We start from the raw sequence: 12,482 nt of genomic DNA on the forward strand, positions 1-12,482 counted from the left end.
CGCGCGAGCGAACGGGGGACCGGGGAGCGTGTGCGCGCGCGCGCCCGCCCGAGCCCGAGCGCGCGCCCGCCCCAGCTAGCTGGGGGGCCGGGCGGGGGGCCCCCGGGGCGGGGGAGCGCGCGCGCACGCGCGGCCGAGCGAGCCGGAGACGGGGGCCCGGAGCCAGCGCCAGCCGGGGGCACCGGGGGCACCGGGCGGCGGCGGCGGCGGCGGCGGCGGCACCGGGCGGCGGCGGCGGCGGGGGCGCGCGCCATGTTCGCGGAGATGAACCGCAGGACGCTGGCGTTCCGGGGCGGCGGGCTGGTCACCGCCGGCGGCGGGGGGAGCGGCGGCGGGAGCGGCGGCGGGAACGGCGGCCCGGCGAACAATAACCCCGGCGGCGAGGCCTTGGCCTGGCCGCCCCCGGCCGCCCGGCAGCCGCCCCCGGAGTCCCCGTCCCCGTCCCCGTCCCCGCCGGCGGCGGCGGCGGCGCAGCTGAACGGGCGCGGGGCGGCGGAGGAAGCGGAGCCGGGGGGCCTGGAGCCCGACGACCTGGAGGCCGCCGCCGTGGCCGCCGCCGCCGCCGCCGAGGAGAGCAAGGACCTGCTGCTGCTGCTCGGCGGGGGCGGGGGCGGCCGCGCAGCCCTAACGGGACCGGCCACGGCCGCGGCCACGGCGGCGGGAGGAGGAGGAGGAGGAGGGGGGCGGCGGCCCCCGCGGTCGCCGAGAGGAACCGCCGGACCCTGGCCTTCCGCGGGGGCGGCGGCGGCGGCGGCGGCGGCGGCGGCGGCGGCGGCGGCGGGGGTCCCGGCCACAATGGCAGCGGCGGCGAGGCGGCGGCGGCGGCGACGTGGGCCCCGCGGCCCCTCAATGGGCGGGTCCCGGCCCCGGCCCCGGGGGAGCGGCGGCTGGACGGCCCGGAGGGGAACGAGCCGGCGCACGACGGGGCGTCCCTCACCGACACCAACGGCAGCAGCGACAGCAGCGACAGCAGCGAGGACGAAGATGACGAAGAGGACGACGACGAGGAGGAGGAGGAGGACGACGACGACGAGGAGGAGGAGGAGGAGGGGGCGGCCAGCCTGGGCGAGGGCAGCGGCGCGGACGGGGGCGGCGGCGGCGGCCGCTCGGCCGGGGAGGAGGCGGAGGGCGGCGGCGGCGGCGCCCGAGGAGGAGGAGGAGGAGGAGGAGGAGAAGGAGAAGACGGGGCCGCCGCCGGAGGAGGAGGCGGAGGCGGCGGAGGAGAGCGGGCCGCGGAGGGCGAGGGCCCCGTCCGGCACCTGCCCCTGCCGCGGTCCCGCTCGCTCCTGCAGAAGCCGCACTGCTCGTTCCAGGAGTCGTGGCTGCACGAGTTCCCCTGGCTGCACTTCTGCCAGGAGAGCGGCCTCATGTCGTGCGCCTGGTGCCGGCGGGGGCCCGAGGGCGGCGGGGCCCGGGGCCCCAGCAGCCCCCCGACGCCCCACGACGAGCTGGCCCGGGGCACCCGCAACTACAAGCGCACGCTGCTCCTGCGACACCACCTCTCCGCCGACCACCGACTCCGAGAGCCCAACGCCCAGGTCAGGCCCCCGCCCCACCCCGATAAACCCAGTCCTCCCCTTCTCTCTTCCTCCCCATTCTCCCTTTCTCCATTCTCTCTTCTCCCCGTTCTCCCTTCCCCCCATTCTCCCTTCCCCCCATTCTCCCTTCCCCCCATTCTCCCTTCCCCCCATTCTCCCTTCCCCCCATTCTCCCTTCCCCCCATTCTCCCTTCCCCCCATTCTCCCTTCCCCCCATTCTCCCTTCCCCCCATTCTCCCTTCCCCCCATTCTCCCTTCCCCCCATTCTCCCTTCCCCCCATTCTCCCTTCCCCCCATTCTCCCTTCCCCCCATTCTCCCTTCCCCCCATTCTCCCTTCCCCCCATTCTCCCTTCCCCCCATTCTCCCTTCCCCCCATTCTCCCTTCCCCCCATTCTCCCTTCCCCCCATTCTCCCTTCCCCCCATTCTCCCTTCCCCCCATTCTCCCTTCCCCCCATTCTCTCTTTCCCCCATTCTCTCCTCACCCCCACTCTCTCTTCCCCTCATTCTCTCCTCACCCCCACTATCTCTTCCCCCACGCTCTCTTCCCCCCCATGCTCTCTTCCCCTCATTCTCTCCTCCCCCATTCTCTTCCCCCATTCTCTCTTCCCTCATTCTCTCCTTCCCCCAGTCTCTCTTCCCCCACTCTCTTTCCCCCTTCTCTCTTTCCCCCCTTCTCTCTTCCCTCTTCGCCACCCATTCTCTCGCCCCCCATTCTCCCTTCACCCCCCATTCTCTCTTTCCCCCCTGTTCCCTCTTCCTCCCCATTCTCTTTTTTCCCCCATTAATAGTAGTAATAGCAGTGGTGGTATTTGTAAAGTGTTTACTATGTGCCAAGCACAGTTCTAAGTGCTGGGGTAGCTACAGCGTGATTCTTCTAGACTGTGAGCCCGCTGTTGGGTAGGGACGTTCTCTATGTGTTGCCGCCTTGTACTTCCCAAGCGCTTAGTACAGTGCTCTGCACACAGTAAGCGCTCAATAAACATGATTGGTTGTCCCACGTGGGGCTCACAGTCTTAATCCCCACTTTACAGATGAGGGAACTGAGTCACAGAGAAATGGAGTAGCTTGTAATTCTCTCCCCCGCCCCCCTTTCCCGCGGGCCCCCCAGAGAGCGGCCTGTGGGGGGGGTCGGGGGGGCGGCTGGACAGGGGAGGGCCGGACAACGGGGCGGTCGGTTCTGTGGCCGGGCTGAGGCCGGATCGGTTGCGACTGAGCCTGGGGCTCAGAAAGGGGGGCCCGCCGCCGGAGGCCCCCTCCCCCCTTCCATCGGCCCGAGCCATCGTTGGAAACAGACCGGCCAGCCCGGATTTGGGGCGGGGGGGGGCCGAGGAGGAGGAGGACCGCCCCCCTCTTCGGCCGCCTCGGAACCCCCTTTTATCTTGGCTTAGAAGACGAAATGAGGTCTGCTCTGACGTATGCCGAGGGAGTTTATATTGCGGGTTCCTCTTCCCGAATCTTTTCCCCTTCCACTCACTTTTTTTTAAGGCAGGAAGAATTTTTGCAGGATGTTCGGTTAGGTTTTTTTTTTTTTCCATATACACAAACACGGTCATTCTTCCAAAAGTCTGGCTTGCAGTAACCCCGCTGGAGCGCCGGGCTGAGAATCCATTACCTTGTTTCGTGTTCTTCCCCTCTTCAGTTGCTGTAAAACTGCTTGTAAACAAGATATTGTTTATATAAGACTTTTGGTGTTCTTAAGAGGCGTTTAGTATGAACAGATACGGCCACGGTATTTCTGTTCGACAGTTGAATAATTAACATCGTCCTTATCAGCTCTAGAGTAATCGTGATTTTTTTTTTTTAAGTTTTCTTTTAAGAGAGCGTGTCTGCTAGTTTGTAGCGGTTTGCAGGGACTGCCTTTTTTCAATCCCTTGATCTGATGTATCGCGTTGCTACGTGGGGCTGTAGGGGGAAAAAATGTAAAGCCTGGAGCCGCCACCTTGATCTCATCAAAGCTCCCAAGCCCAACAGGTCTGCCTTGGTCAGCATTTAGAGATAACACTCGCGCAGATAACCCGTGCACTTCAGTGAGTAGGTGGAGTTCATTCCTGGGCCGAATTTGTCACGGGGCAGTGCTCCTGGAGATGCGACCTGTTGTTGGGTGTGGCTCTCGGGACTGTTGTGCGCCAGTCTCCTCGTCTTTTGCACCGGCCCCCTTACTCCCCGCCCCAACCTCGAGACTGCAAGCTGCCTGTGGGCGGGGAACCCTTCTGCCAACTCTTATATTATCCTCTCCCAGGCGCCGAGTACAGCGCACCGCTCACAGGGAGCATGCGATAAATACCATCAGTTGACCACCTCCAGGCCTGCAAGAGCCGGGGCGGAAGCCTCACGGGAGACAAGCTGGAGCTTGGGCCCTTCCCCTGCCCGGTGATTGCGAGGAACTGGAGTGGGTGTAAGGGGTCTCGGAGAGTGACCTCTTTTCCAGCAGACCCTCTTGCCAGAAGTCCTCTTTAGTGATAAAAACACTTCGAAAGATTTGCTTTGATGCTTGCCTTGAGGAGTGGCCAAGGAGCATCCACCATTAACGGCCTCTCGGTCCCATAGGCCTCGCTAAGGTCTTCTTTCTGACGCAGATGGGAGCATCTGCCTGGTGTTCCCGCCGTGGCCTTCGGTGACCGTTGGAGGAATAAGGGGAGGGGGCTTCCCGTCCTTCAGGCGCTGGCAGGGTGCACTCTTTTCCTGTCGGTTCCCTGGAGCCCTTCCCAGCTGCGTGTCTCTCTCTTTCCGTCGGCGAACGGTTCCGTCGGCCCGGGCTTAGCCGTTCCTGGTCCCTGCCGCTCTGTCCCGTGGCCACCACAGTCCACCCGGTTTAAGACCAGTTCCTCCGTGTCCATCCCGCCGGGCTTGTTTCCCCCAACACTTCTCAGTCACCCACAGAAACTCTTCGGATTAAATGCCAAAATTGAGGTCTGGGTAATGTGTCATCAAGTGCCCCGTGGTTTTAAGCGAGAACTGGGTCGGGGGTTTGGAAGTGGGCTAACGCTTGGCCTTCCTGGTGTCTTCCTTAAGTTCCACATCCTCTTGGGCTTCATTGCCTGACCTTTAGGTAGCGATTCTGAATTTACGCTTTCTCTTTTCACCACAGGTGGCCGGGTGCGTTTTAACTTCATTCCCACCAGAGGAAAGAGCTGTAATGTCAAGGGAGGTCCACTCTTACTCTGAGTTGTTGGACGAATTCATTCAAAACAAAATAAGAATCTGCTCCTTCTGAAAACGAAAATTTTCCATTTCCGTATTAGCCGAGGACTTATTCGGTACAGAGGCCTTTCAGCTTGCGTTTGAACGCAAAATTTAAAAGTTTAGCCAGATTAGAGCAGAACTGTGACTATCCATCTCTTTCCACTTTTCCCACCCTCCCCAACCATGTGGCCAAGGCAGTGGGAGGGTAAACCTGGTTTATGGAGTTTTGCTTATCCTTGATATAACTGTTTCTCTAGCGTGTATGGGGGCGGGGGGAAAGGGGAGAGAAGGGCTTAGTTCTTGTGTTGTTATTAAGGGATTGCCCCCATCCACCCACCAACCAACCGAAACCCCCCACCCACCTTTATTCCTGCATCCCCTGGGCTACCATCTTCTCTGGTCTCCTTTGGCAGCAGCCTGCCTACCTTCTCGCCTGTATTAGAACTGTAGCATGGCTGTCCCTTCTAGTAGAGAGGGTACTTACTGAGTGTCCACCGGGTCCAACCCACGACACCAAGTGGGTTAGTGACAACAGATGCAAGAGACGTGTTTCCCTGCCTGCAGGGAGTTTCCCAGCTCATGGGAGACGGGTGGTAAAATGTTGACAAATAGTGGTATCAGAGTGTATATTTGAATGTACTCAGCGCTTAGAACAGTGCTTTGCACACAGTAGGCACTTAATAAATGCTATCGTCATTCTTCTTCTTATTAATGTAGGTAGATACTTAAGTGCCGAGCACGGGTACAAATAAAACCACTTGCCAAGTGCTAAGAGACGTGCCCGTCTTCCCAAGCCACCCCCCAACTGACTTCTGGCACGTCTCTCAGCGGCTTCTCCATTAACTTGTCTCTCATCTCATCTCTTCCCCGTGCTCCACATTCACACTGGTCTTCGTCGCCTCGCCCTAGCCACCATCTGTCGGTCTTCCGGCCCTCCGCCTCTGAGCAAGGAACAGGCCATCCCCGTGCCGTCCTTTCCCTTTGTGGCGGTGAGGGTTTTCCCTCTGGCATTGCCGGGTGGCGACCTAGGAAGAAGAACTCGGTTTTCAAGGAGCGAGGAGCTTACCGTGTGCAGAACGCTGTACTAAGTGCTTGGGAGAGTGCAATACAACGGATTTGGTCGACCCGTGCCCTGCCCACGAGCAGCTGCCGGTCTAGAGGAGTGGGCCTGGTAGGGAAACTAATAATAACACTAAGGGTTTTTGTTAAGCACTTACTATGTGCAAAGCACTGTTCTAAGCACTGGGGTATATACAGGTTAATCGGGTTGTCCCACGTGGGGCTCCCAGTCTCAATCCCCATTTTACTGAGAAGTTTAGTGACTTTCCCAAAGTCACCCGGCTAAGTGGCGGAGGCAGGGTTCGAACCCACGACCTCTGCCTCCCAAGCCGGCTCTTGCCACTAAGCCACGGGGTGCGGCCTCTGGTCCTGCAACAGAAACTGTATTCTGGCCTCCTTCTGGAGCTGTGCCGTAGCCCACAAGTGAAGGGAGGCTCCCCTCTGGGGTCTCTGGGGCGCAGCATTGCTCCCGTTGTTGTGCACTGCTGGCCTCCCCTCTCCACGGGGGCAGGGGAAGGCACGGGCTGCCCTCCTCACCGGTTGTCTGTCTGTGGACCCAGGTGGGCCTGGGATGCACGGGGCGGGTCCTAACCTGGTGTGAAGCTTTTGCCCTCGTTTGATCTAATCACCCGAAAGCATTCTTTTCTCCTAGAGTTTGCCCCTTTTGAAATCTTGAGGGCGACAGCTGTGTAAAGTAAGGGGGTTCGCACTTCGTCAGGCTGCTTAGGCTTGTTGGGGGTGGGGGTAGGGGAGAGAGAGAGAGAAAAAACCTCTCTCTCCCCCAAACAGGGGCTGGTGGCCCCTGGCCAGCCTCCTTAGCTTCCAGGAGGCGGGGATGGGACGCCTATGTTAACGGGGCGGGCCGTCGACCAAATACCTGAAGTTCTTTAAAATGCAGATGGTGGGAATGGGCAGGCAAAAACCTTCCCTGCATTCAGAGCCCTCCTGACACCCCACCTCCTCCAACGAGCCTTCTCCGATTGATTGCCCCACTTGCCCTGTCCGGCACTTGGACCCGCCGTTCTCAGCAGTCGTGTGTCGGGAAATCTTTTTTTTTTAATGCCCGGCTCCCCTGTTAGAGTGTCAGCTGTACTTGGTCAGAGAACGAGTCACTTTGTTGTTTTGTTTTGTCTCTTGGATAAATGCCGTTGCTGCTATCAGCACTGCTAATGTAGACCGGTGAGGAGAGGAGGGCAGGGATTCTGGCCAGAGAATAGGTCGACCGACTGTTGTACTCTCCCCAGCCCTTAGTACAGTGTTGTGCACAGAGTGAGCGCTCAGTAAATAGCATCGATTGATTTAGTGCATTGGAAAAGAGGAGGAAACATTTAGCCGGAGCATTGCGGCTCTCTGCGATCCCTCGTTTGACTCTGCTGGCCTTGAGCATGTGGAACGATCAGCAAGGATCATCTGAGCCGCCTCCTGCTTGCCGAACACCACGCGGACCACGCGGGAATGCCAGAGGGAGGGAAGAGCATCCTTGGCCTTAAGAAGCTTGGGTTCTAACGGGGGCGGGGAGCAGACTCGCTATCGTTTTCAGATTGGAGGTAGAATAATAATAATGATGGCATTTGTTAAGCGCTTACTATGTGCAAAGCACTGTTGTAAGCACTGGCGAGGATTCGAGGTGATCAGGTTGTCCCACTTGGGGCTCAGTCTTAATCCCCATTTTACAGGTGAGGTAACTGAGGCACAGAGAAGTTAAGTGACTTGCCCCAAGTCACACAGCTGACAATTGGAGGAGCTGGGATTTGAACCCATGACCTCTGACTCCAAAGCCCGGGCTCTTTCCACTGAGCCATACTGCGATGTGTAGTGACCTCGAGGTGGGATTCATTTTAAGTAGCCACGTGGCCGGGCCTGAGTGAGGAGGAGAGGGAAATCAAGTGTGAGGCTGCAGGTCGAATCTGTGGCTCCGGAGGGCCGGCCCCGGCTAATGATAATAATGATTTTGTAAGTGCTTATTATGTGCCAAGCACTGTTCTAGCCTCCGTCTCGCCTCGGGCTGTCTCCCTCACACAGCTGACAAGCGGTGGAGCCTGGATTTGAACCCATGACCTCTGACTCCCAAGCCCGTGCTCTTTCTACTGAGCCACGCTGCTTCTCTAGAAGAGAGTGGAAAGACGGATAGGTGAATGAAGAACTGCTTCATTCTCTGTGCCCTTCCTACCCCACACCCGTATTCAGGTGTCACCCACCATCACTACCAACACCACCATCATCACAAGCGTTTCTTACCTGCCTGTTTGTGCCTGTCGCTCTCTGCTGGGAATTTCTGCCCTCTGGCAGTTTGCAACATAAAGGGATCCTGAATAAGGATGGAGGGCGTAGGGACATAGAGCCCATTAATCAGTTCGGCAGTGGTATGTATTGGAGCACTGTGTGTGCAGAGCAGGGTACTAAGCCCTTGGGAGAGTACGGTAGACTGAGTAGAGACGATCCCTCTTTACCATCTAGCAGGGGAGAAAAAAGCCTAAAAGAAATAACTTGTAGGGGGAAGCAGCAGTTTAAAGATATGGAAATAAGTTGGGGGGAGGTGTGGGGGGAGGCAGCCGGCTGGGACCTGAAGGGGAAAAGAGTGAGTCCTCAGGTGCTTGGGTGTCCGGGAAGTGCTGAAGTGGCAATAGGTGACAATGGGGTGGAGAGAGGAGAGATTAATCATGGAAGGCCCCCTGGAGGAGGTGGGATTTCAGAAGCACTTTGGAGAGTCCTGGTCGGCAGGCCGGATGTGGGCGGGGGTGGGGGCCCTGGTGGAGGGAGGGAGATGTGGACGGGGGGAGGGTGGGCTGCCCAAGAGGTCAGCAGTGAAAGAGGCCTAGTAAGTTGGCCGGTGGTGAAGGAGCGAAGGATGTGGGCGGGGAGAGAGCAGATGGCCTGCCCTAAAGCCACTGGGCAGGAGCTTCTCTGTTGGGAAGCAGCGTGGCCTAGTGGAGAGCATGTGAGCCTGGGGGTCTGAGGACCTGGGTTTGAATTCCGACTCCACTGCTTGCCTGCTGGGTGACCTCTGTCCAGTCAAGGAGCTTCTCTGTTGGGAAGCAGCGTGGCCTAGTGGAGAGTGTGTGAGCCTGGGGGTCGGAGGACCTGGGTTTGAATTCCGACTCCACCGCTTGCCTGCTGGGTGACCTGTGTCCAGTCAAGGAGCTTCTCTGTTGGGAAGCAGCGTGGCCTAGTGGAGAGCGTGTGAGCCTGGGGGTCGGAGGACCTGGGTTTGAATTCCGACTGCACCACTTGCCTGCTGGGTGACCCGTGTCCAGTCACTTCACTTGTGTGCCTCCGTTTTCTCACCTTTAAAATGGGGATTCCATGCCTGTTCTCCCTATGTCCCTGATTATCCCATCACTACCCCCTCACTTGGTACAGTGACAGGGTAGAGAGAAGCAGCGTGGCTCTGTGGAAAGAGCCCGGGCTTTGGAGTCGGAGGTCATGGGCTCAAATCCCGGCTCCGCCAATTGTCAGCTCTGTGACTCTGGGCAAGTCACTTCGCTTCCCTGGGCCTCAGTTCCCTCATCTGTAAAATGGGGGTGAAGACTGTGAGCCCCCCGTGGGACAACCTGATCACCATGTAACCTCCCCAGCGCTTAGAACAGTGCTTTGCACATAGTAAGCGCTTAATAAATGCCATCATTATTATTATTACAGCGCTTGGCGTGTAGCAAGCACTTGATGATGATGATGGTATTTGTTAAGTGCTTACTATGTGCCAAGCACTGTTCTAAGCGCTGGGGTAGGTACAAGGTAATCAGGTTATCCCACGTGGGGCTCACAGGCTTCATCCCCATTTTACAGATGAGGTAACTGAGGCACAGGGAAGTTAAGTGACTTGCCCAAAGTCACATTCATTCATTCATTCATTCATTCAATTGTATTTATTGAGCGCTTACTGTGTGCAGAGCACTGTACTAAGCGCTTGGGAAGTGCAAGTTGGCAACATATAGAGACGGTCCCTACCCAGCAACAAGCCCACAGTCTAGAAGCTGACAAGTGGCGGAGGAGGGATCAGAACCCACGTCCTCTGACTCCCAAGCCCGTGCTCCTTCCACTGAGCCATGCTGCCTCTAACCAGTATGTTGATTTTTATTATTCGGAGAGGAGGAGGCAACCACTGGAGATTTTAGGAAAACAGGCAGATGGATGCCAAATAATGGCAGAGAAAACTGCTCTGCGTGGTAGAATGAAGTATGGGCTGGAGATAATCAATCAGTCGTATTTATTGAGCGCTTACTGTGTGCAGAGCACTGTGCTAAGTGCTTGGGAAGTACAAGTTGGCAACATATAGAGACAGTCCCTACCCAACAGTGGGCTCACAGTCTAGAAGAGAGCCTAATAATAATAATGGCATTTACTAAGTGCTTACTATGTGCAAAGCACTGTTCTAAGCGCTGGGGAGGTTACAAGGTGATCAGGTTGTCCTTTGGGGGGCTCACGGTCTTAATCCCCATTTTACGGATGAGGTAACTGAGGCACAGAGAAGTGAAGTGACTTGCCCAAAGTCACCCAGCTGACAATTGGCGGAGCCGGGGTTTGAACCCATGACCTCTGACTCCAAAGCCCGGGCTCTTTCCACTGAGCCACGCTGCCTAGCAGGGAGTATCGTCACGGGATTCGGCAAGCGGTTGGACTGGCGTGGTGGCAGCGTGTGTGGAGACGAAGGGGCCGGACCGGTCAGATTTGGTGACCGCCTTCCCGAACAGGCTGTAAATGAAAGAGGAGTCAAGGGTGATGCCAGGGGTGTGGGTTTGAGAGAAGGAGGATGCTGGCGACCGACGGGAAGGAGAAGGTGAGGCCAGTTTTCCCCAAGAGACTCTGGAAGTGGGGCGTCCTTGCAGAGAGGGTCTGGAGGCGGGAGGAGGCTGGACACTGCAGCGAAGGGGGCCAGGACAGGGCTGTGGAGGTAGACGCCGGAGGTGGCGACAGTTGGAAACGGGACAGACCGGGAATGGAGGGCGGAGGGACCCAGAGTTGAACCCCGAAGGTCACCCGCAGTTAGGGTGTCGGGGGGCTGAGGGCGAGCCGGGTTATGGTGAAAGAAAGAGCGGCCTCAGGGGTAGAGAGGAGAACCCAAAACCTGGGTGAGAGAGAGTGTTTCCGAGGGACCTGGGGGGGTGGGAGTTGGCGGGTTGAGTGGGGGGGGGTCCACAGGTCAGAGGGGATAAGGGAGTCAGACCTGGCTTCTATCTTGGCATCGCCAGTTGCCTGCAGTGTGACTTGGGGCAGGTCACTTCTCCTTGCCTCAGCGTCTCCATCAGCAAAAGGGGAACTCTCCTATTTATACTGTGAACGCCATGTGGGAGGGAGATTGTGCCCAACCTTATGATCATGTACCTACCCCAGTGCTTGGCATATAGTAAGTGCTTAACAAGTACCTCAGTTATTATTGTTGTTATTCTTATCCTGACGGCAGCACCTGGCCCCTGTGTGACCGTGGGCAAATCAAATGACTTCTCTGTGCCTCGGTCGCCGCACCTGGAAAATGGGGATTAAGACCGTGAACACTATTTGGGACAGGGACTGTGTCCAACACAATTAGCTAGTATCTACCCCAGCGCTTAGTATAGTGCCTGGCACATAGTAAGTACTTAACAAATGCCCCAGTCATTCCTACTGTTATTTTTATGTCACTTAAGTTCTCTGCCTCAGTTTCCTCCTCTTAAAATGGAGATTGAACGGCTGTTCTCAGCCCTCCTCTCTTCCTTAGACTGAGCCACGTACGGGACAGAGATTGATCTGCATTCCTAATGCAGTGCGTGGTACTAAGCGCTTAACGAATATCTCCGTTTTCATGTCCTTAAAGAGAGCAGTTTCAGTGGAGTGAAGGGGTTAGAAGCTGGAGAGAGAGCAGAGGCAACTGGTGTCAACAAGCCATTCAGGGACGGAGGGAGATGGGGTGATAGCATGTTGGTCCAGGGAGTTTTTTTTAGGATAGGAGACACATAGGTGAGTTTGAAAGCAGCGGGGGAGACCGATGAAGAAACAGTGGAAAACGCAGCAATTAAGTGGTATTTCCAGTCGTGAATTGGTCCGTGCGGTGGGGAGGCAAGTTGAGGAATGCACTGAGGTGCGGTGTTACCGGTGAGCTGGGGACCCCAGGGCTACTCAAAAGGAGATTTTAGAAGTGTTTTTTTTTCTTTTTTAAAGTTTTCTTCCCTTTTGTAGAGGTTTCCCAAATTCCACTTCATACACATGTAACGTAGTGTGAGCGGGGGGCCAAGTGGGCCAGCACACATCAAGAAGTTGCCATGTCGTGGCTCCTCCAGTGACATTTAGTCAATCAGGAGATTTCATTGAGCGCCTGTTACAGCTCCTCTAGACTAAAAACTTTTTGTGGGCAGGGAACGTGTCAACCGATTCTGTTGAGCTGTACTCTCCCAAGAGCTTAATACGGAGCTCTGCACACAGTAAGCGCCCGATAAAAACCACTCACTGATGGATTCTCAGGTGTGCCAGCCCTGCTCTGGGGTTTCAAGGGGCCCGGGCTCCGGTCCCGATTCTGCTTGTAGTTGGCAGCGGGGGCGAAGACCACCCGTGCCCAGCACCCCTGAGCGCCTTCACGCTCGTTCACGCTCCAGGCGAGGACAGGCAACCTTTGGAAGAGTGGGGGAGGTGTTCTAAGGAAGCGACATTTTGGGAAAATGATCTGGACAGCGGAGTGTGGACTGGAGAAGGGGAGATGGGCGAGGAGGCTGATGAAGTAGTCGGCATA

General features: G+C 57.3%; 1 protein-coding gene across 1 annotated transcript in view; it reads left to right on the top strand.

Moving 5' to 3' along the window:
* Positions 1-1,272: 1,272 nt before the first annotated feature.
* Positions 1,273-12,482, top strand: part of ZBTB10 (zinc finger and BTB domain containing 10) — a 33,560-nt gene continuing 22,350 nt past the window's right edge. Inside the window, exon 1 of the mRNA XM_038766738.1 lies at positions 1,273-1,538. Within this exon, the coding sequence (XP_038622666.1) occupies positions 1,368-1,538 (171 nt within the window). The 5' untranslated portion in view covers positions 1,273-1,367. The remainder of the gene's footprint in view (positions 1,539-12,482) is intronic.

Source organism: Tachyglossus aculeatus, chromosome 25 (genome assembly GCF_015852505.1).
Source record: "Tachyglossus aculeatus isolate mTacAcu1 chromosome 25, mTacAcu1.pri, whole genome shotgun sequence".
NCBI classification, from domain to species: Eukaryota; Metazoa; Chordata; class Mammalia; order Monotremata; family Tachyglossidae; genus Tachyglossus; species Tachyglossus aculeatus.